A 24,138-nucleotide genomic window follows, 5' to 3' on the forward strand; every position below is an offset into this window, starting at 1 on the left:
GAATTGAAAAAAAGCCTGGAAAAGAAAAGTTATGCTTAGTTACATCACCATTTGTGTCCCCAGAGTTCTTTAAGAGAGCTCTGGGGTTGAGAATGCCACATCACCGTAATTGATTAAAGTTCAGATTTAATTTTTTCTCTCTCAAAAACTCCTGCCTATTGAAAAAAAAAAATTTTAAGCTTGCACTTCTTGATTACTCACTATATATGTAAGAACAGTTTGGCGTCGCAAAGCTGTGCTTTACTGAGTAAGGACACTAAAATTTAGGTAAAACGTTTTTTAACTTCCCCGCCGATAAGTTTGTTCTATTTCAACAGGATAGCATGTTAGACAAATTTTTCGTCAATAGCCATTTGTACAAGCTGATATGTAAGGACAAGTGATATAATTTTAATTATTAGTTCTAGTATTTTTTACTTGTAATGAAGAAGGTGAATTTTCAAGCACCTTTAGACAACGGCAAATTCTTGCCTGAAAATCTTTCTATTATAATCTTAATATAGTTTGAGCCGGCTTATACATAGGATTGTAGAAATGTAACAATAAATATAAATATAATTTGATAAATAAAGTTTTTTTCTCTCCAATCCTATCAAGTCAGGAATCAAAAAAAATAATTTAAAATGCACATTCTGGCTCCAAAGTTTTTTATTTTGGGCTATTCTTAATATAAAAAGAATGAATAAAATATCTGATTTAAAAATACGTCTTTACCTGTCATACGTTGAATCAGAATTTAGTCAAAAAACCACAAAATCTTTGCACCAAAAACTAATCAATTTTTAAAGTAATTATTTATGGTTATCATGTATCTTATTGGCTTTGATCAACCTCGTTTCCAGGGTCTAGTGGCACAATTTGAAGACCATGATGGAAAAGTGATGTATGAAAAACTAAGAGTTTTTTTAGCATATGGCAAAATAAGGACCAGACAAGAACCAGAATGACTAATTTACAGATTACCGTGTTATAAAAAGCAGATTTATAACGTGCGAACTAGGATAATATTTTACGATGGATCAAATATGAAATTTATAAATCTAGGTCAAAAGATGACTACACGTCCAACTTGCGGACTAAATTTAACATTGTTCAGATTATGATAAAAAAAAGGACCAGATGTTAGTGAAACCAGAGCGCCAACATCGCAATTGAAGGTCTTGCATGGTCCGTGTATACAAGTTGTAGAATTAATTATTTCTGTTATATATCAGTATATTAAAGACCGAATATTTTTGTTGCGAATCACAATATCTTTAATTCGGTATAATGAGCAGAGGTAGAACTACCGCCATGAAGATTTTTACGTTAAGAAGCGGTTTAAATTAAAAAAAAAATCCGAGTGAATGTGATCCTAAGTCTAATAAAACATTCTGTACTAACGAGGTATGTTAGCAAAAAGAGCGGTTGAACCAAAAATGTCGAATTCGTGCTAGGTAATGGTTAGTTTTAAAAAAAATTGACACCAAGTGTGGGACATTTGGAATAAGTTAGCACAATATCAAGTTATTTTATCATCTATAGGTCAAAAACAAAAGTATTTCCACATGATATGTCATTTTAGACATTAAAATATATATTACTACATTTTATGAAACATATACACTCTTGTAAGGCTAAGGATAATATATACATTTTAAAATTCCTTAAAAATATTAAAAACGTAGCTCCAGTAGAATTTAAACAAATAAATGCCTAACTTATTTCTTTGAAAAAAAAAGAAAGTATAAAATCAATCAATTAATTAATCAATCATTATCATCCAACAGCAAGCAGTATGTGGTTCTGTCCGTCACAGGTTTTTTTACAGGTTTTTTTCTCTAAGAACGATCATTTTGAAAAAAGCCTTCATATGTTCTTAACTTTTCCAATTTGAAGCCTCAAAATGTTCCTAAATTGTTCTTAACTTTCTACCTTTTAAAATCAGCTAATTATTTTTCAATTGCTGCAAATAAAATGATTTTGATGTAGGGTATATATTTTCAAATTCAGCTACTTTCACCATATATATGTTCTTTAGTTTGCTTGCAGTTATTTGTCATCTTTCGTTTATTTAGGCGGTTTATCTTTTGTTTATATTTTTATGTAAAAAATATGTAGTCAAGCTTCACAAAGCCTTATAGTTTTCTTAACATGTTCTTAAATTTTACGATTTTGAAGTTTGATTTCGCATAAACTTGGTTTTTATCAAAAAAAAGGGGAACTAGTCCGTTTTTTAAAAATTTGTTCCACCATTGGGTGGAAGCTTACCTCAAAGTTCATAACAAGTTGATTATAAATGAAAGTGCTTGAAATGCTGTCTAGGTTTTTTAATGTTTTTGAATATGTTTTTAGTTCTTGGGGATATAAGACTTGAAAAAGTAGCTAACTATGCAAATTGCTGATAAACCGTACACTACTTTATAGGCGCAATTTTTGTTAGAGATGAGTTTTAAAAATCATTTGCAGTTTTCATCACATCGCAAAGATACTTTCCGCAAATGAAGCCATCGGGAAAACAAAATCTGTTTGGTTTGCGAAAATAACTTCCGCAAAATACAAATTTCTTTGACTGGAAAAAATTTCGTCAAGGTAATACATCACAAATTGGTAGAACTGTTAAACACCATACCTCACTGAGAAATGTAAGAGTTCTTAAAAATGTAGATGCGTTTGCTACTAGAATTCTTATAACTACTTGTAAATAAAATAAATAAATAATTTAGTCATCTTCATAGGAAACTTTTTTACCATCTTTATCTTTGTTACTTTCTGTTGACCGCCTCACATTCTCCTTCTGAGAGGACTTTGATTTTCTCGGACTCCTTCTTGGTGATTTATTTTGTATAAATATATCGTTAAACTCTTCATCAGTCATAGACATTGGATCAATTGTTCGTTTGCTAGTGCTACGGGGTGGAGAGCCCCCTTTTGAGTCTTCAAAATATGACTGAAGTGAAGAACTATCAAACAAATTCCTTACTGTACTTTTAAATCGAGGCGAGTTAAACGAATACAGTTTGCGTTTTCTTGCTGGACTCACTGACCCAAATGTTTCAATTACACGGTTAGTAAAATTGTTACTATCTAAACTGTCTTGTCGCATTTGGCTTAACGAGTTTTTCGCCTCGTTTAATTGCTCTGTTAAAACTTCGATTTTCTCTGAGCCTTTGTAATAATTTTCATCGAGTTTTTTGTTGACCACGTGCTCACTTTTCAACTGTTCAATTTCTCGAAGGACATTTTTGCGTTCTTGCTCAGCTTCGGTAGTTTGATGTAAAGCTCGTGTGCATTCTCCCAAATGTTTTGTTAGTTCATCAACACGACTCTAAAAACATTCCAAAACATTCTCAAACACAAGGATGCTTCGGTGGTATAAGAAATCGTCCTACAACTGAAGTGCGTATGCAGGGTGTACACCTAATATCAACTCCCTATTTTCCTGACATTTTTTGACTAAAATTCTTGAAATTTTTTCTTATTTTTTTTAGCTATTTCGCGCCCCTACAGTCATTTTATTGGAACACTGTCTCTTAAAGATATCATTTTGATTCAAGAAATAAATTAATGCTACTTCTTTAAGAGAAGACTTTAAAATAGTTGAGATTGACTATTTAAAAAATATATATTCATGACATTTTCACATTAACTTCAAAATTCCTGACAATCCCCAACATTTTTCAGAGAGAACATCTTAGCATGATCGTGAGAGTGTAATGACTAGCTTTGTACATAACACTTATAAATAACACACTTATATTTAAAATTTCAGACGTGTTGAAAGAATAATTCATGATCCTTTCAGTCACAATAGTTCATAACCGTTTCAGTCACAATATTACTCCAGATTAGGCTGTTTACGTTCCACAACTTAAAATAAATATTCTATAAAGATCTATCCCTTGTAGAAAGATGTCCCCATCATGTTATTATTGACCAGAATGTCTTTTTTGCTAACAACAACTATTTCTTAATTATTATTTCACATAAAAATTATAGTTATTACCAATCAAGCTTAAAGTTCGAAGTTGAGCACTGTCGGATTAGGGAATTAAACTTCCTTCATTTCTACATTTCAAAGTTGAATGACCACGAATTATTGCTAATAGATGGATGTTCGTTATTTTGACCTTGGCGCGACACTAATTGGCCTATTTTATGAGTCCAAGGGTTAATTGCAAATTGAACAAATTAAGAATCCGATGTCAGTGGTACGTTCTCCTAACATAAAAAAAAGTCCTAGTTTTGCCAACTGCATACAAACCCCAAAAGAAGTTAAGAATGTCTTAACGCTTTTTGGGATTTGCATGCCGAATGCCTTAATAATCTACATATATTTGTAATAATTGTAATCCCGAATATTTAGACAGGATATAACCACTTCAGTGTTGGAAACACTGTTATCAATGTGAATCCTGTGTTTAAAATGTATACATTAAGTATACACCGGCATTACCTACCCAAATTCCCTCACCTGGCATGGGTTGACCCCTAGCTGTGGTAAAGACACTTGCTAAACATGCCTGCGCTGTGAACCGAACCTAGGACCTTGTGATTTCAAAGCCAACTCCATTACCACAAGGCCACGCGCCACTAGAAGGGGCGAAGTGTTGTTGTTTTAAAAATAGCTATCCGTTATTTATAAACAACAAAACATTAACCTAAAAGAAGCAAGCAAACAACAGCAAAGTTACGACAAACCTTAAGCAACAGTATCTTCCTATCTTTCTCCATCAAACTTTCTTTACTCGCAAGTTGAGATTTTTGAAGTTCGTTTATCTGTTCGTCTTGCTTTTCACACTGTTTTCGATGAGTTTGATTCACATCATTGATCTCCTTCAGCTGTGCTTTTATTCTTTCTTGAGCTCTCTTTATCAGTAGTTTCTGCTGCTGGAATCTCCGTTTGAGAGTTTTCGCAATCGAGTAACTAGTATCGAGTTTTTCTCGCAATTCGAGTAAGAATTTTCGATGTTCCGGCGGAATAGTTTCAGGGATGTCTTTTACCGGCAGTACCGTTTCTTCTTCGTGAGATAATAAATTCAAAATATTTTCTGCATCTCGATTCGAGATATATATTAGAATCTAAAACAAACGGACAACATACAGCCCCTTTCTTTCGTCGCATATTAGGTAAAGATATATTCGCGCTAACAACAACGCTTTAACAAACTTTAGATAAAAACCACACTACCAAAAATAAATAAAATACCTTTGCAACGTCTTTCAACTGCTTCAATTCGGATTGGTTCACTTCAAGACGTTCTTGAAGCACAGTATTTTGGTCTTTTTCGAATTTTAGTTGAGACTCCAGTACTTGTAATTTCTCTTTGTAATCCAATTTTGATAGCTGGACGTGTTTTCTTAATTTTTTGTTTTCTTCAGCAAGCCTGAAAATTGAAAAAACATGATAGCCAGTTATAAATCAGGACTTTATTGCAAAAACGTTATAGAGGCATTAATGCCAAGGCGGCCTTTGCGGAATATGTTTTCCATTTTTTTTTTTTAAAAAAAAAAGCATATAACTTTCAGTTAACCAAGATATAAGAAACAACCAATTAAAATTTATATTAAGGCCTACAATACACTGGACATTTACTTATTATCTGGCAATCTAAAAATAAAAAAATGAATCCAAGCGCAAAAACAATTAATAAAAAACGACTACTTTTATTATCGAATCGTTACGTTTTAACAGCTCAAAATTTTAATTCATATAATTTTTTGACGTTTTCTTTCGAACTTAGCATCCCTATATTTACATGTTTTTTTAATAAAATGCCTAAATAATAATTGTATGTGAAAACGTAAAAATTCTGTCAAAGCAGTGAATATGTGAGGGAAAAATAAAAAAATAAATAATATAGACTAAGTTTTATTTAGAAAAATTTGCTTACCCCCTGGATCTAATTTTTTTAATCGACATGTATTTCAAATTCGGCCAAAGCAGATATGGCCTGTGGAAAAACCACTCAAGCAGAATTACAGATTGTTTAAGCTGTTTTGCTGACATTTTATTCAGGAAAATTTGCTTACCCCTTGGATCAAAATTTTAATTCATTTGACAAAATTTAAAATATTATGTCGATTAAAAAAATTAGACCCGGGGGCTAAGCAAATTTCCCTGACTAAAACTTTTTTTTCTCTCGACCCTGCTAAAAACACCGAGTATAGTCCAAAGACGTCCGATACCATTATGTTTTGTTGTATCACAACATAAAGGTATGAAAGACAATTCCATGATCACAATTGCACTAATTTAGGAACCAAAGTTTCAAATCTTTTTTCTTCCTATTACCGGAAACTTTCCCCTGCTTTCCAGTTTCCAGCCTTAACCTCACATTTCGTTAATAATTTATTAAACACAAAACTTTTTCGACAAAAAATTCTAATTAACCTGTGAATCTTTTCTTTGAATTCTTTTTCTGTGTCCAATAGGAGAGATTTTTCTTTTACTTGTACTTCTAATTTTCTATCTACTTCTTCTTTTGCTTCTCTACAGACGTGCAGTTTGGTTTCCAGGTCCAATTTTTCATTTTCTGTTTTCTTAATTTTATCACGCAACTTGTCCAGTTTTCTTTCGAAATCTTTCTCACTTTCCTCTCTCATTTTTGCTATTTCTTGCATTCTATTGTTACGCTCTTCCAATATCTGCTTATGGAGTGCCGAACTCTCCTCCTTTGAAGTGAGATCTTTTTCATAATTGTCGCGCAGTAAGGATTCAAATTCTCTCCTTTTGCTCTTTTCATCGAGCAATTGTGAATTTATCGCCATCTTCTCGTTTTTCAGTTCTTGGATTTCCTTCTAAAAGAAGGAAAAAAATCGATCGTCTGTATGTTGCGAGCGCAATTCAAACACACAAACATTAAACGAACTGAAAAGCTTCGATTAAACGCCCAGGGCGTTTGTTTGATAAGGCATTCATTTAATAAGACGTTCATTTGAAAGAGGGGAGGGGAACCATGACTACACGCCAAATTAAGGTTAAGGTTAAAACTACACATTTCACCAAGGTTAAAACTGCACATTTCACAAAGGTTAAAACGGCACACTTCAGCAAGGTTAAAACTACACATTTCACAAAGGTTAAAACTGCACATTTCACCAAGGTTTAAATTACACATTATATTTCTCTTTCTTATCTATGAAAAACCGAAAGTAGTAGAAAATTGAGTAATATTTTACCTGCAATATCATAACCTGCCTCGCTTCGCCATTCACATCAGAGAGTGCTTCTTGAAGTTGTGTCTTCTCATAACCCAGCTCTGATAATCTATTTTCGTACTCCAACACGTCATTTTGTAACTTTTCAAATTCAAAAACACTTTCTTGGTACTTTTTTTGTAGTTTTAAATTACTGATTTCCAATTCTTTGGCATTTGCCATTTCTTTGGATAACTCCAGTTCTTTTGTTTTTTCAAATTCCGCAGCATTTTGCAATTGTTTCTCATACTGTCGACATTTGGAACGATATCTAAAACACAACAGCTGACACTTTCTTAAGCAAATTTTTTCTTCTTAAATTTCATTAATAAAATATAAAAAAAAAATTAAAATTGCTTATTTCTTTAGTAAAAATTACTAACTTTCTTGAGCAAATTTTGAAAATTACTTTTTTACACGCCATAATTTACACACTGTGTGAATTTATTGACACACTATTTTAATGTTTTTTCGTTGAAGATGCATTAGTTTCATTTTATGTGTGTGAATAATCTGTTTTATAACCATGCAGCCCCTTGTGCAATTAAGATACATTAAGGAGAGAGTATTGCTATAATAGACCTTACGGATATTAACATGACATCATTAAGGATGCTAAGAAAATGTCATTTTATGTTCTGTGGAACATTGCTATTTAACATGCATGAGATATTTAAATTTGAAATACCAAGGCAGGTTTATTAAGGGTGCGACAAAATCGAGGAAAATATTAACACGCTAAAATCACATTACTTACTCTCTTATCGAGTTTAATGCTTTTTCTTTTAATTCTTTTCGACTTTGCTCTGAACTTTGTATTGTTTTTTCTGCATTAGACAGTGCAGTTTTAACAACGTCTAGCTCTTGCTTGATGTCAGCAAATTTCGTTTTTTCTTCTTCTATTTGTTTCACGTGCTTTTCTAATTCCATCTCCAGGACATGCATCTTCATTTTGCTCTCTTTCACTTCACTCGATAACTTTTCAATTATGTTTTCTTTAAGGCTTAATTCTGAATCGATTTTAAGCATATGCTCAGAATATTTATCTAAAAATATGCAAATTATTTAAAAATATGGAAAAAAATTCAAAGCAACATGTTTGAGTTTTGTTTCTAGTTGCATGTTTCTTTTTCTACAACAAACAAAAAAATGCTTAGTGCCCATAGCAGTAGGTGCCATTAAATAATTTCAGAATCGGCCACTGCGTGTATTGGCACAAGTTTTTAAGTCTGAAAAATATGGATATATATACTATTTTCATGTGGCTTGCATTTGTTTACATGGAGAAATGTCCTTCTTCTTTTGTAAATCTAGAGCTAATTTTCAGTAAGGTTTTAGAAATTAAAAACCATGGGACGTGGGACGAATGGGATGAATCAACAGATCTGGAGTTTGTTTGCTAGAATATTGATTAATGCAGACGTCTATTCCTTTTAAGAAATTAGAAATCTCAAAAGAAACATAAAAAATTATCAAATGTGGAGAAAAAGTATACCTCGTTGTCTTTCGCTTTTCTCCAACAAACGTTTTAACTCAGGTACTTGCTGGGATATTCTCTCATATGCAAGTTGGTCAGATCTTTCGTCAGCTTTCATAGTAGAAAGTTGCAGCAGAAAACTTTCATTCTTCTTTTCCGTCTTAATAAGCTAAACACAATTCAGTAAAAATTAGAATTAACTTGATGTCGAAAACCACTTGGTTTATAATAGAAGTGTGATTCCCTAGGTAACATCATGACCTACATGAGCAAGTCCAGATATACATATCAAATCAAATTCGTGGCATACCATTTCATGTTTAAACAGTTACTATGTATTATCTTGCCTGACAATGCAATCCTGAAAACATTGACCATGTTGAATACATCCATGTTAAATAAAACCTCATGCAAGCACATATTTTTAAATTAGGAATTTTCTTCAACATTTTTGGCTTAGTGTACAACTGCCCAATGTTGATTATTATACCCAAGATAGCCTCTTCAGTTCATATTGGTACTATTAGCAATAAGGGTCCTGCGAAAGAAGTCCTAAATCTCCCATTTGAGCTACAAAGGCCTTCAATCACAGCAATTGCTAAACTAAACAACCTCAGATATCAATCCTATCCTTGTGTTGAACTCTAAGCAAAAAGGATGGATGCACACTTTTAGTCTCTGCAATGACTCAGTTAAGGTTTGTACCTAAATCCTTTTGCATCAAAAGTAAACACTCTACCATAAGCATACCAGTCTATGCGTATTAGAAAGGCTCCTACTCTTCCTTAACTTTCCTTATACCTTGTACATTGTACATAGAGCAGAAGTCATAAATTGCAAATTTAACTTTTCTCATAAATGATACCTTCACTTGCAAGTCTTCAAGGTCCTGAAAAAGTTTTTGTTTTTCACTCTTCTCGCATTGTAGTTGATCTTCAAGTAATTTTAATTGGTCTGACTTCATTTTGCCAAGTGATTGAAATTCACCAATTGTTGATTGGAATGCAGTCGATTCTCTCTCCTTCTTTTGGACTTCTTCATTCAGAAATTTTATCTATGCAACAATGATAAAATTGTTTTTCAGCTGTATAATAAAGTTGCAAATGGCCATATACTACATAAAGCGAAGGTGGTTTATATGTTCTGCCCAATCTTGGAACGCGCCCTGTCTTAAGACTGGCCAGGCCAATCTTCCGACAGTGACAAATGGGTGGCTAATCTTAAGACTGGACTGCCCAATCTATGGACGTATATGCCTAATCTTAGAACAATTGTGGAAGGCAAACAGAACAATAAAATTTTTAGAATTTACCTGTTTTTACCTGAATTTACATGTTTAAAAAATTGAAACTACTCAATCAAAAAAATTTTGTATAGGATAGACAAAATCAATGTCTGGATATCTTTTAGAAAATATGTTTTAAATTATGCCACAACTTTTCATACATGAACTTGGGGTTGAAGGAAGTACATAGTGCTTTACTTAAACGCAACGATACACAATTTGATTAATCGAATTCGATTTGCCGAAATTATATTGTGCATTAAAATAAAAACAAAAAGCTAGAACCTCAGTTAAGCTATATATCCAAGCGTAATCAGCTAAAAATTTGAAATTTATCTTGCATAAATTAAAACTAAAAATAGTTACAGTTGAAAGCCAAAATACGTATCGTATCCTCTCAGTCAGTATATATTTTTTAAGTAGTTTTTTTTCTCTTCTTTTGTTATATAAAAATACAGAACATTAGGTTTTATTAAAATTTATTTCTCTCTTTACTATTCATAAATTTTAATTTCCTCAGATTGTACGTCATTCTTTAAGTCTCTGACTGTCTGGGAAAATTAAAATTCACATCAAAATCATTGAATTATATTGCACTTGTGCAAACAAATCCATGGGAAAAAATATCACCTGAGGTTTGTGAAGCAACTCTTGGTCAATACAGTTAGCATACATAAACAATCCCTTTTTACCAAACAATGAAAAAATACATATGACTGATGTAAAATGAAATGAAAACATGTCTTACTATTTCTGCATCCTTTAAACATTTCCTTTTGTATAAATTTAATTCCTCTTCCATCCTTTCTGGCGAATGTATTCTGAAATTATAAACATGTTTCCGTTTCATTAAAATAACTGTTTCCATATATGGTATTGCAGAACAAAGCGAAGCCTATTTTCTGATTTCAATAGTGTGAGTGAAAATAAAATTTCCACTAATTCCCTTAGGTTAAAATTTTAAGTTGTACATCAACGTGTTATGTGTTTGGATTCAAGACATTCAAACACAAGTGGCTGTCATGCTCAACGCTTTGAAGAATGCTGAATGAAGTCAAAATTAAAATGTTCAATTTAGTGTTAACCCTATTTCTACTCCTCCAAACTAGGGATGCATTGGCCCTCTATAACTTGTAAAGAAAAATTATTTGTGCGATAAAAATTTGCTTGTCTGCAATCCACTTATTTATATCAATTTGGCGTTAAAAACATCTTTATTTTTTAAAATTACCTTTCGCGTTAAATTTAAGAAAAATTCAGACCAACTAATTGACTTAATCAAAAATGACACTAAAAAATTAGGGGAGGGGGTTGGGGGAAGAAAAATATAGTGCTGTGAAGAAGACATTGGAACAAGGTCCTTCTGTAGCAGATTTGAGTAGTTTAAACAGGCATGAAAGCACTGATGGTATACTATCTTGTGCACTGGTAATTAGTTCTCAAATAACATAATACCTTGACTTGACATTTTTTGATTTTGGAGTCGTTGCATCCAACACAGCATCCTAATAGACATACATCAACACATATATAATTTTGAATCAATAGTTTGTAGAAGTAATGATTTTGGAATTAAACAGTATCTCAAAATTGTACAAAATCTGGAACAAAAAAATTGTGCATAAACACATTTTTTATTGAATTAGAGATTTTTAAAATGTGAATAGAAACCCTAAATATATATTTTAAGGCTTTATAACCTTAGTCTTTCAGTTTATCTTAAATTCCCTAAAAAATTGCAAACAAGCCAGAAATAGTTAAAATGTGCAACAAAAAGGATTGCAAACTTCCCTTAAAGGTTAAAGTATATGTGGACAAAGGGCAACATCAAATCTTTTTTTTTTTTCTTTCACATTCACTTTTCCCCTTTTTATTATTTTAATATTCAAAATTTACAAACATTATTTCAATGTTTTATATACTTAATCTATATAAAGTGGGTAGAATCAGCTTTACTAAAATTAGATACTCAACCTTTAGAGATTTCATTTCATCTGCAATGCTTTTAATTTCTTTTTTCTGTTCTCTCCAATCGTTATGATCGTCTTCAATCTATAACAAAAACAATCACACTTAACATTGCTTAAAAACGTTGCTGAAAGTGATTATTATTACTGTGCTAAAGTGTCTACTGATTAAATTTTGTGTCTGGTGCACCAACCTGTTCTTGAATCTTCCTCAATTGATTATTCATTTGCGTTTTTACTTGCTCCTCTTGATAGGAAGCATCAAATTGTTTACGGAGTGTTAAATCCAATCTATCAAGCTCACTAAAATTAAAGCATGATGCCAGATAAAATATGCATTACGTAAAATATTTCAACATACTAACATGTGACGAAATTACACAAATCATGTACAATAACAGCAGCGTATCACTAATGCTGGGTACTCTTTATCCTAGGAAATTTTAAGTTGCACTTCAAAAAACTGGCTAAAAAGAAAAATTTTGGAAGGCTTTTATATAAAATCACTGAGAGATGTTCTTAACAAACAGGTTACTTTTTTATCACGGCATGACGTAAAAATATATTTATTTTTGTTGCAACGTTAATTTTATTTTACGACTTCATATAATCCGGCTTTTAGTGCTGGTAAAACTTACATATTTAGCGACAATTTTGTGATACATAAAAGAAAATTTAATAATTATTCTACTACAAAATGTTGACATGCAAAATAAAGAAATTGTGAAGCTTACTCATTACGTAGTTGTCTATCTTTTTGTATCTCTCTTTCAATCATATCTTGTCTTCTCTTTATGTTTACTATTGAATGCTTCAAATTTCCTTTCTAAAACAAATCGAAGATTTCATTATACCATTGCCTATCATTAGCACAATGCAATCTATCCTTGATATTCCAAATAATGAACTTTTTATCCCTAACTATTACCTTGATCTTGATAATAGAAAGTAAAAAGAAAAACAAAAGAATTCAAGGAATAAATTAATTGTATTAGTTATTCATTTGTTTGTTTTTAAAAAGCTTTTACCAACTCTAAAAGAGAGAGAAAAAAAATTTAGGGTATTTTTATCATTGTTTTTCTAGTAATCTTACAATTTGAGAGGCACAGCAAATTGTAAATGACAAATACTTAAAACATGGGCATAAAGCAAAGACGTGATCATGAGTGACAATGGTAAATATATATGAAAAAAGATGACAATTTAACTTTTCAAACATTGTAATTTGCTATGAAAATATTAAAAAAAAAACTCAAAAAGGCTTCTTACAAATATTTTAACATCACGGTATTTTGTAATAAACACTTTCACAGTTAAGAAATTCTAACAAAAGTGTAATTTTGATTTCACTGCAGCATAAAAAGTTTATATAATACCATAACTTTTTGACATTTAACTACAACCAGATTTGTTAAAGTCATGCCAGGCTGATTTTGGCTTAGCCCCAAACAGTTTGAAGACAGATCATTCATCTTAAATTGTTTTAGTACGTAAAAAATTACATTTTTTTTTATCTAAAAAACTTTATTCATATGAAGAATATTCAGTTTAAATCTTCTGCTTATGATATTACCCTTAAAAATATATTCTGAAGGTCAAATAATTATCTATGGAATGATAATTAACTTCCATGAAAAAAGATCTAAAAATTATATACAAAAATTCATTCTCTCTGTCTATCTCCTTGAATGCTTTCTCAGTAATGCTTTCTTTTGTTCGCTAAAAATATATATAATTGTGAGACCCTTACTTATAGCTGTGTGATATTTGCAAAACAACCTGTTGTTCCAAACATTTAACTTTGTGTCAAAATAGTTCTTTCTCCAGAAACTGAACTATAAAAGCAAAACTTATAAACCTCACCCTCCTTACAATATAAGTTATATACATTTAAACATAAAAATTTAATGTATATATATAAATAAACCTACCTCGTTGTCTGAAGATAACGAATCCCTCTCAAAATGAACTCTTGATGGACTGGATGAATATTTTTTATGGGTTTTAGATGCCATTCTTTTTTGTTGATCATCACTTGATAATTCACTTGATGTGTCCTGGTTATACAAAATTTATATAGGTGTGATGCACAATATCAAACAAAAAAGGATTCCAAAAAATTAGCCTTTGCAGTTTGAATTGCTGTTAACAATTAATTTGTATATACTAGTAAAAGGAGTTTGCACTGGATGTGTAAATTATTTTAGCATTTATGGCATTGTTTCAAAACTATAGAAGCATCTTGCTATAGATACTGTAGAGCAACTGAAAAAATAAACCTGACAAAAATCTTACATGAAATGTTTCTTTTTTGTCTTTACGAAGTGACCTCGAACTTCTAAGCTTTGATTCATTGAACCTTTTGTCGCTGGATAACTTATGGAGATCAATATGCAGCTAAATCATAAAAATTGACAGCATAATATTCAAATAAATGCCATGGCTGTTATCACACTTTCTAACTAGACATTCATTTCACAGTGCATTTATTAGATAGTCAATAAGCCTGTATAAAAATCCACTTAGCAGAAAAAAATGAAAAAAGATTTTCTTTCAAATTTTGATGACATCATCACCCCTCTGTTCTAAGAGGATGACACTGTAGATGTACTGGACACTTTAGATGACACTAGTTATTTCTACCTGTTTCTAAGTTATTTAGCATCCAACTTAAATTCACTGCAATAGCTTCACAAAGTTTAATAATATTACTCACTAGTCGATAAAGCCTGGTTTTGATAAACAGTTAATGAGATATAAGAGTTTCAAAATTTTGCTGACATATTAGCAAAGACACAAAAATTTTTTTTGGAAATATATGCATACATGTTGCCTTTATCGTATAGATCTTAAAACGCTAATCAAGAAAATCCATAGAATTATGTATCATTGACAAACAGTTGCAGAGATATTGAGGCTTAAAGTTTTTGTGATGACGTCATCAGCCTGTTTATTCTGAATAGGATTTGGGGTCCCAGGTTTGGGAAACTTACCCAAATTGGTCCCAGGTATTTTCCTAATTACGCACATGGTAGAAAATGACTGACAGCACCACCTTGTATTTTAAGATATTTGGCCTCGAAGCTTTAAATGCACTGTAATGGCCTCATTAATTTAATATAAGATATTGACGTTAAATTAACGTTAATCAACATCATTCATCATTCTTGGCTTAACCTCCGTTTTCCATGCTAGCATGGGTTGGACGGGGTATATTAATGAACCTCTTCCAATCTGATCTAGACTGTGTTAGATCTAAACTCAACTTCCTCTGTATCAAGTCTGTCCTTATAACCTCCTGCCAAGTCTTTCTCGGTCTGCCTCTGGGCTTTGCCCCAGGAACTATCAAGTCTCTACCTTTTCTTACCCAATTATCCTCCTCCATTCTTTCCAAGTGCACCAGCCAATTCAATGTTCTTATCTGGATAACATCTTTAATTCTACAGATACTTAGCCTGCTTCTTAGCTCATCTAAACTCTTTCTGTCTCTCAGACTGGCATTACACATCCACCTAACCATTCTCAATCATTCCTTTCTAAACTGTCAAGGTCTTCCTGCGTCACTGCCCATGTTTCACTTAACTTGTTCACATAACACTTCTTACACAGGCCTCATACAACCTACCTTTTACCTCAATTGACAGGACTCTGCTAGTCAACAAAGGAAATAACTCTCTGAACGTTTTCCAAGCAGAACCTATCCTGCAAGTAACATTTCTCCAACACCCCCTTTCACTGCCCAACATATCACTTAAGTAACAGAAGTTCTCAACTATCTCTAACAAGCCACTCTTGTACATCATTAAAGCTGGAAATACTTCATTCTCTATAATCTCACCTTTGCAACGCTTGCATACAAACTGAATGTCAGCTCTTAACTTTCCACTAATATTACCGCACTTCTTGTGTACCCAATGCTTGCAAGTCTGACAAAAAATTGAGTTACTACCAACCCCTTTCCTGCAAACTCCACAAGGCCACTTTCCAACTACAAGGTCACACTTGGCTGCAATACTACTAATCATGACTTTAGACTTTGCTGTGTTTACCTTTAGCCCTTTCTCTTCTAGTCCTTTCTTCCACTTCTCAAACTTTTCAACTAATTCTTCCATCGACTCTGCTATGAGAACCAAATCATCTGCATACAATAACTCCCATGGACAACCTGTTCTGAACTCCATCAACAGCGCTTCTAAGACTAGAACAAACAACAAAGGACTAAGTACAGAACCCTGATGTACACCAACATTTACACTAAATTCATCACTAAGTGAATCGTTAATACTGACACGACTTCTAGCATTGCTGTACATAGACTGTACACTGTACCATCGTAACTAGCCACTCATCCACACCTAATTTTCTCATAGCCCACCAAATAACTTTACATGGCACTCTATCAAAAGCTTTCTCTAAATCTACAAAGGCAAAATAGAGATTCTTTCTCTTTCCTAAATAAACAAAACCAAATTGCATCTTATCTATATCAATCCTTTCTCTAAATAACTTACCAATCACTCTTTCAATAACTTTCATTACTTGATCAACCAACTTCAAACCTCTATAGTTACCCCTTTCTAATGCATCACCTTTGCCCTTGAAACAATTCACTATTACACTCGGAATAGCACCATCCTTTATAATCTGGTTAGCAAGACTTGTAATATACTAGCCATCCTCAACCTAGTGTTATCTACCTTGTGGTGTGATAGCTGGGTAACGGTCTGACAATGCTCACACCTGACATCTGTCCTACCATGCGCGATTAATAACGTCGCTTAATAAGTTGATTAGCATTTGGAACATGCATTTTTTAGCAACTTCAAAGAAAAATGAACACATCCACTTTGCCTGACACATACAGACGCACTCTCTGTTTATTATATAGAATAAAGAATATTGCAAAAAATATAATCCACTTGCAAAAATCAAAAACAGACACTGTGATTTGTATATAGATCATAAAAAATGTATTAGGAAGTACTTCACCAAACACAAAAAATCTATGTACATAATACATTGATTAAAAATAGTTTTCTTCACCTTTCATTCCTTAAGACTTAAACTAACTGCTGTAAATGTGTTTAATTGATAATAGACATTTGTTTGTTTGGGGGAAGATGCTAAAAAGAAGGGGACTATTTTTTTCACTTTTTGAGAGATTTAGTATCTGAGTATTTATATAGAAGGATACAAAACGTTAGTAAACAAAATATAAATTCACTAAAAACAGATATACTCTTGCTATTTCATGCTCCTGTTCACGATTCAAATCTCTGTAATGATCAATCATCCTATCAGCTGATGATAAAACATCTGTTGTACGGTGTAGTGAAGAAGTAAGGTCATCTAACTTGTCAACAATGTAGTTTTCTCGAGCGGCCATGTTGTTTCTACAAACAAAAAATTTGTTTTTTATTACTAACGTTTTTATAAGAAAGGGTAAGAGTATATAAACGTCAAAAAGCCCAGTGTTTATTTGAAATTTCTAGTCAATACACAAATCATCAACTGTGATGTTTTTCTACAAATCTGTTTCCTGCTTATCTAAAAGACCTAAGAGAATAGAAAAAGAGAAGAGAGCAATCTATAAGTTGCCTAAATTAACAAAACTACTGTAAGCATCGCACAACCCATTTTTTTTGCATAACATGAAATGTAATGCAACTTTCTCTCAACTAAGAATAATTCACACACTGTCACAATATTTAAATTACAGAACTTTATTTAATTATAAAACTGCAAATAAACAAAAAACACATAGATATGGGTTAAATAAAAAAGAAGTCTGTTGAATACATAAATTTGGACACCTAACATTGTAGTGATGGTCTCAAACAACTTACAGTGATGTTTTCGTTAACTTGGATTTGTTTGGTGTATGCAAACTTTATTCTTTCATGTTGAATCGTTCTTGTTCTAAAAATTATCTTTTTTTAATTAAGAAAAATATTATTTACATAATTGACAAGTGCACATCACAATACAGAATGATTTTTACATTAAATTATGGGATTTTGAGAATCTTTTCTTGTGTCATGAAATTGCTACTAAATTTTTGTTACTAATGTGTAATCCACCCAAATTAATTATACAAGAATAGTTATGTATCAAGTTTTAATAGAAGACCAGAAGCATAATAAAGCCATTCTTTTTTTGGACCTTGTGAACTTTAAATTGTAGGTTTTTTAAATAATAAAAATAGAAACAATTCATTTTGTATTTTCATGACATTAATTTTAGAGTCGGAGAAGTGTTTTTTTTTAAAAACTTTCTTTAAATGTTAGCATTTAAAGTTTTAACAACGCGATGCGGTTGACACACATTCTTTTACAATGAATAATTCATTATTTGTCTCTTGATGTATTTTGCTATAACTTCTTATGTTTTTATTTAATTTAATAAACATGCAAAATGTAATTAAGATCGTGAAGGTCACAAAGTAAAATCATAATGCCACTTTTGTGATTGTGACAGCCTGGTGAATTTTTTGGTTGTGCATGGTACCCTTTCCACAATGTTAGGTGTCCTGATTCAAGTACTGTATGATTAACAAATAATCAATTTTTGTTGCCATAGATTTTGTCTTACTATAGGCTATAAGATTCTAAAAACATTTTTTTTGGAAACCTATCTATACCTAAATTTTCTTATTACAATGTTCTTACAATCCCTCTCTAAATTTTTACTGCCTAATGATTTTTCATCTAATTTTGTTCTAAAATGAACTTACATTTAATTTTGTGTGTTTTTTTTTGTTCATACATATTTTTCTAACAATAGGCAGGGTTTTTTTTTAAAAAGATACTTAAAGAGTATTTTGCTGCAACAAATACTTTTAAAAAAGTAATGCACACCTTCTCGTAGCTGCATAATTTACCAGACATGTTCAAAAGTTTTAAAAAATACCAAAATACTATCGGTAGTTAGAGCTTGCGCAGTGCAGTACTATGTCATAAGTTATTAATGTTACGCGCTATCTTTGTTGTTATCAAACTGTTATTAAAGAGAAAGGTTCTCTTTTAATTCTGTGTAAATTTTCAAGCAGGTTGTAACCAGGCCAAAATTTGGATTTTGTAAGGAGAAGTTTTTTTTCCTAAATAATGCAAAAACTCTAATAAAAAAAGGTTCATTTGTTTATCAATCAATAAAACATTACATCACTACAAAGTTCAATAGTATTAGCAAAAGTCAATAAGCTATTGCAGTGCACTTGGAAACAGATTAAAATAGCTGACGTCATCTCCCTGCGCACATGAAAAAGTTTACTTCAATGACAGTGTGGAGGAATGCAATCACATAGTCTTATTGAGATTTCTGTCAATGGGTAGCGATCAAGTCACATACAATGATATGAACATTGAGCAAATGTTAAATTATATCCACTAGCCATACACACATTAATTTATTACATTTGTGCGATTACACATAAAAAAATCATAATAATGTGTGCTTTATAACACACGGCAAGAGCATTATAGCATGTGAAACTCTGCATGCTAGGTCAATTACTCCTGTTAAGAGCCAATTTCTGTAAGAACCAGGCAATTTTGATAGGAAATATAATGATAGTAAATGATTTTGTTTTCTTTTTTTTAGATGGGTACCATACCCATTGAGTAAAGCAAATTCTTGGAACTTTGTTAAAATCAGACCCCTAAGGTAGCTCAACATCTTTGGCTAAGAAAAATGACTCTTAAAATAATCACAGGCTGAGTAAAATAGAGGCCCAAAAACCTAGAAAAATAGGTTTTGTACCATTTTTAGGCCACCATTATGGAGACCGCAACTAAGGCCACATGGTTTTTTCTATTAATTTTGAAGCTTATAAGAAAGTACTTTAAGATAATAAAAAGAAACCCACATAATCCAAATTCCAACATGAGATATTATCTTCAAATTTGGAATTTCCCACTTGTCCAAAAACTGCTAAAAACTTCAAATAGCCATAAATCCACCATTATGAATTTTTGGATCTTAAAATTTTGGAAATTTGATTTACTTAATACATACCGTATGAAATATCTAAAAATAAAGATAAGGCACCGTCTGGTTCTTACAAAAATTGGTTCTTAAGGCTAGCTGGAGTTAAGTACTTTTCTCCCTAAAATTTCTATCATGTTGAGACCATGATACACAGTCTCAATGTATTGTAATATGGTTAAAGATCTTGTTATTATTTTTATAATTTGTAGACAAATGCACTTTTTAGCATTCATGAAATTTGTGAAAGAAAAAGTTCCTATTTTTGTAAAATTTAATCTTATAACTACTCTTGAAAACTTAATTCTCTATTTCTTGTATATGTTATCAAAAAGGTAGAATTTTTTAATGTGTCATTAAAAAACTTTTGACAGCACGCTATTTCACGCCATTTCATATAATTTAAGACAGGTGTGCGGTAGATTGCACGCCTGAAAAATTCTGCGCATGATATCAAAAAAATGTGTTTACAAAAACAATTCCTTCACTCTGTACACCGCACAGCTGCTGCTGTTTTGGTGTAAGGAACAAACCAAATGCAAGTTCCAACAATGTACGGCAGGGAATTTCAACCCATACACAAAGAAGTTGTAAGCAGACTCGTTAATTGAACTTTGTTATTATATACTTTTGGGCCAAACAGCTATTTAAATTAAATTAAATTACGGAAAGTCGAATGGCCGCTAATAATGATATTTAATAAACCTTATGTTGAATGAACCATAAATATTAAAGTTTTTTTCCCATTAGTTACATTATCTTTTAATTATTTAATCTGTAAAATAAACAAAAAAATAAACAAAAAAACAAATAAAAGAAAACGTTGGTTTATTTATGGAAATAGGAAAGCAGAGGTAATTTGGTGATAACTTAATTGTCATACTTTGTGAAAATAGAGAAAGGTGAATTTCCTAACAATGTGCATGCGCCTTTTTACACACTGAAAACAAATGCATTTTGTCCTGGACTCAAGGAAGTTTTTTTTAGATCCTGACACAAAGTAACAACAATATTAGTGCTCATTATCACAAACAAACCTTTATGCAGTATCTCAGGTCTTTTGGGAAAATTTTGATACATGTGTGGCAAAAAGCACGCCTCAAGTATTTTAGGTATGCTTTTGGATGTGCTGTTAAATTCTTATAAAATTTGTCATTATGCAGGTGTTTTGTGTGTGTGGAGGTGTGCGCGTGCTTATTATATCAAGACAGCGTTGCAAACATATGGGTCTCCCTGTACCCCACTCTTGGCCTGGCTTTTGTGGAACACAATTTTTCGCCTGCAAATTTTAGCAGAAGGTGGGGGAGGGCAGTTTGTATTCTGCCAGTCTTGAGTAAGGTTCAGATATGGAAACATTTTCCATACATAACTATTGATCCTAACTTTAAAAATATAGAGCTATATTTATATACAACACAACGCACCTAAATAATTTCAACTAGCTACATCATAAATGTATCTATAGATCTTAATTCTATCAAGATGGTTTTGGTACATAGCTAGGCTGGCCATTTTCTTTGGAAGATGCTTTATCCAAAATGCGATTCCGTGGTTTTAAATTTAAATTATTATTAAAAATTACGTCATTCAAATATGACGTATTGTTGCATAATTCCTAAAATGCATTGGGTGCGCATTTAGCAGGAGTTTGCGGAAAAGCCTGGAGGCACACGCACGTGTTTTGAGATTTTGTATACCGTTGAAGTTTTCAACTAAAATAAACCTTTCGAACTGTAATCCATGTTCAATAATGGAAATAAATAAAACGAATAATGAAAATCTAGATGGTAAGTTGTCAAAGTTTTTTTTATTATTCTTGGATATTATAAAGAAAAAATAAAAGCTAGAAATAAATCAAATCGAAAATTTTTTTCTACCGGATACTTTGTGGAATGCGAATGTCCAAGCTTTGTCACGAAGGAAATGGTTTTGTAAAAAATGTAAATAAATTTCTTCCAAAAAAACACATCATCATTCAACATTTCTTTCCTGTTTTACCCAAAAATCTACTTCCGCAATAAAATCTGGGTTAGTCGGGGATCTGGGTAATAATGCGACTAAAGGAAGCCATATTTAATGCCGAAGTATTTTAAATAAGAGTTAATTTTGAACCACGGAATGGCATTTTGGATAAAGCATCTTCCATTTTCTTTACTGGATTTGAGATTTGTTTTGCTATTTTCAATGTTTTGATTTTGCCGCCGTGTTTGTTGTATAATAACCGGAACAGTAGCCTAGGGGAACACACAAAATAGTTTGGTTTTATAACACTTTATTTAAACTTGATAAAACATAAAACTTGATTTTTTTGTTTTACTTAAAGTATTAATTGTATGTATATTTATAAAAAATGTTGTTTTTAGGATAAAAGATGCACATACGTTATGGATAAGATCTAATTTGCTTTCCTAATGATGGTTTCCGTTCATAGTATTAAAAGCGTAAACATTGGAATCGAAATTTCATTTGCGGACGTAGATGTAGCAGGCTACACAACAGAAAAGAACCACTGTGTTAATTTGAAACCGTATCCTTTATTTTTTTTAAAACAGAATTTTACTAAAGTAGAATTCCATTAGCCTATAGTAGGGAGAAAAATTATAAATGAATTTTTACTGTAGCATTGGTTCTGGTAGATGAACAACGATTTGACTAAAGATTAATGTAGTTCTGATGATACTGTTTTTGTGCATATTTACATAGTGGCGGATTTAGGGTATGTCAAGCTAGTCGAGTGGACGTACTTAATTTTCGTCAAAAGCCTTGTTGCAATTTTAAAAAGTATTTCCCTTAAGTACAAAAATTTTCCAGGGTGGCTTTCGTAATATGTAATATGCTCTGGGTTGAATTTCTACAGCTAAAATTTCTACACATAAAACACACATGCGTGTATTATATAGTTGAGCGTATGTTCATCAATGATATGGCATTATATGTAATTATCTTGGAGTAACTTCACATCTTGTTTTATTAGGGACACAAAATTCAGTTATTTGCTTTAATTCACTGTAAAAATTATATATAACCCCTAATTTAATGTCGCTGTACTTTGGCTTACTTGTTGTATTAGGGGGTTAAAAATATAAATAAGGACAACATGTGACTGTAAAAAGCATAAGCCAACCCCTGTATATTTAACATAAGTAAAGTCGAATAAGGTGAGATTATTTATTAAGGGGGAATGGCTTGTGAAATACCGCTAAAAACCGTTAAAACAAAAACAAATGACGCTTTACTTCGTCACACAATAGTTTTTCGCAACAAAAATAAAATGGTCAACATATTTACTTTTGAAAATTTGTTATCAAAGTCGTAAAACAGCAAAGAATTAAGAACTTGACAAAAATTGTAAATCTACCCCCTGATAGATTTATTGCGACTGACTTGTGAAGAGATTTCCATGCTGAACTTAATATGAACTTTAAAGTGGTAGCATGTGTGGTGTTCGTACAAAGTTTGTTTGTCAACTACAGCAAGAAAACACATGATGTTTTTATTAAAGCTTTGCTCTTGGCTAAGTTGGATAAAGAAGTTGTTGTGGCCGGCACTATGAATTTTCGAATTAAAAGCAGAAGTGAAATAAGCTGCTATTTTTAAATCAACGTTTTAGCTTAAAAGAATGGTTTAACAAGACCTCGAAAAATACTATTATTTGGTGAACTTTGTGTGTCGCTGAATGGTGTTTAGGTGGAAGGAGATTTTGTAAGGTTTTTACTGTGTTTTAAGCTAGCTAGTTAGAATGTAGATAAATTGTGCAGAAAAACTGTCGTAGTATTTTTAAACTAGTAAGATAAAAAATCACTAAACTAGAAAATTTTTGTTAGTTATAAAAATGAAAAATGCCCTAATCACATAAAAATATGTAATTTATATTTTATAAAATATAATTTTAAGTTGTCTTGTATAAATTTTATTCTGCTTTTTTTTCTCACACATGCTTTCATAAAACGGTACTCTTATTCGGCTGGTCACCAAAAATATATTAAAATATGCTCCCTAGCTTAGAGGGTATACAAAAATGCGGTATACAAAAATTTGCAGAAATTTTGACCTCAACACGGTGTGTAAACGGTCACTTTATGAAACATGTCATTTTAAGTAAACCGACTTAAATCTTAGTATGAAACTTACTAATATATAGACCTGTCACTGCTTTGGTTTTCCTCATTTTGACTTTAGTGTATTTTTAAAATGGTATTTTATGCGCTAAGTTAAAAATCTCTTAAATGCCTTGCATTCTTTTAACT

At 31.7% G+C, this 24,138-nt stretch overlaps 2 protein-coding genes across 6 annotated transcripts in view; one reads left to right on the forward strand and one right to left on the reverse strand.

Annotated features, from left to right (window-relative positions):
- Positions 1–1,540: 1,540 nt before the first annotated feature.
- LOC130640734 (kinectin-like) lies at positions 1,541–21,422 on the reverse strand. Of its 4 annotated transcripts, none has more exons than XM_057447259.1 (18): positions 21,316–21,422; positions 17,755–17,827; positions 17,148–17,301; positions 14,204–14,305; positions 13,840–13,965; positions 12,643–12,734; positions 12,103–12,211; positions 11,916–11,993; positions 11,397–11,446; positions 10,690–10,762; positions 9,522–9,710; positions 8,675–8,825; positions 7,937–8,225; positions 7,162–7,450; positions 6,374–6,780; positions 5,189–5,366; positions 4,681–5,061; positions 1,541–3,307 (listed from the first exon to the last, which is right to left on the reverse strand). In XM_057447259.1, exons 3-18 carry the CDS (start codon positions 17,292–17,294, stop codon positions 2,702–2,704), a joined length of 3,267 nt encoding a protein of 1,088 aa, XP_057303242.1. In that variant the 5' UTR covers positions 17,295–17,301; positions 17,755–17,827; positions 21,316–21,422; the 3' UTR covers positions 1,541–2,701. The 4 variants fall into 4 exon arrangements, with proteins under 4 accessions (XP_057303242.1, XP_057303243.1, XP_057303244.1 ...); XM_057447260.1 differs by having other exon boundaries at positions 17,755–17,838; XM_057447261.1 differs by lacking the exon at positions 17,755–17,827.
- A 646-nt stretch (positions 21,423–22,068) lies between these two features.
- Positions 22,069–24,138, forward strand: part of LOC130640735 (dnaJ homolog subfamily C member 4-like) — a 50,870-nt gene continuing 48,800 nt past the window's right edge. Inside the window, exon 1 of one of the 2 annotated variants that reach the window (XM_057447263.1) lies at positions 22,069–23,593. In XM_057447263.1, coding sequence (XP_057303246.1) covers positions 23,568–23,593 — 26 coding nt within the window. In that variant the 5' untranslated portion in view covers positions 22,069–23,567. The remainder of the gene's footprint in view (positions 23,594–24,138) is intronic. The other variant, XM_057447264.1, reaches the window with a different exon arrangement.

This window comes from Hydractinia symbiolongicarpus, chromosome 4 (assembly GCF_029227915.1).
Source record: "Hydractinia symbiolongicarpus strain clone_291-10 chromosome 4, HSymV2.1, whole genome shotgun sequence".
In the NCBI taxonomy this organism is placed as follows: Eukaryota; Metazoa; Cnidaria; class Hydrozoa; order Anthoathecata; family Hydractiniidae; genus Hydractinia; species Hydractinia symbiolongicarpus.

Excerpts from the sequence above, each read along its gene's own strand:
- LOC130640734 (XM_057447261.1), bottom strand. The coding sequence starts at position 17,294 with ATGGCCGCTCGAGAAAACTACATTGTTGACAAGTTAGATGACCTTACT. Across the intron at positions 9,711-10,689 it reads GTTTAAAGGATGCAGAAATA|ATAAAATTTCTGAATGAAGA; the intron begins GTAAGACATGTT and ends ATTGTTGCATAG. Across the intron at positions 5,367-6,373 it reads TTCAAAGAAAAGATTCACAG|GCTTGCTGAAGAAAACAAAA; the intron begins GTTAATTAGAAT and ends TTCAATTTTCAG.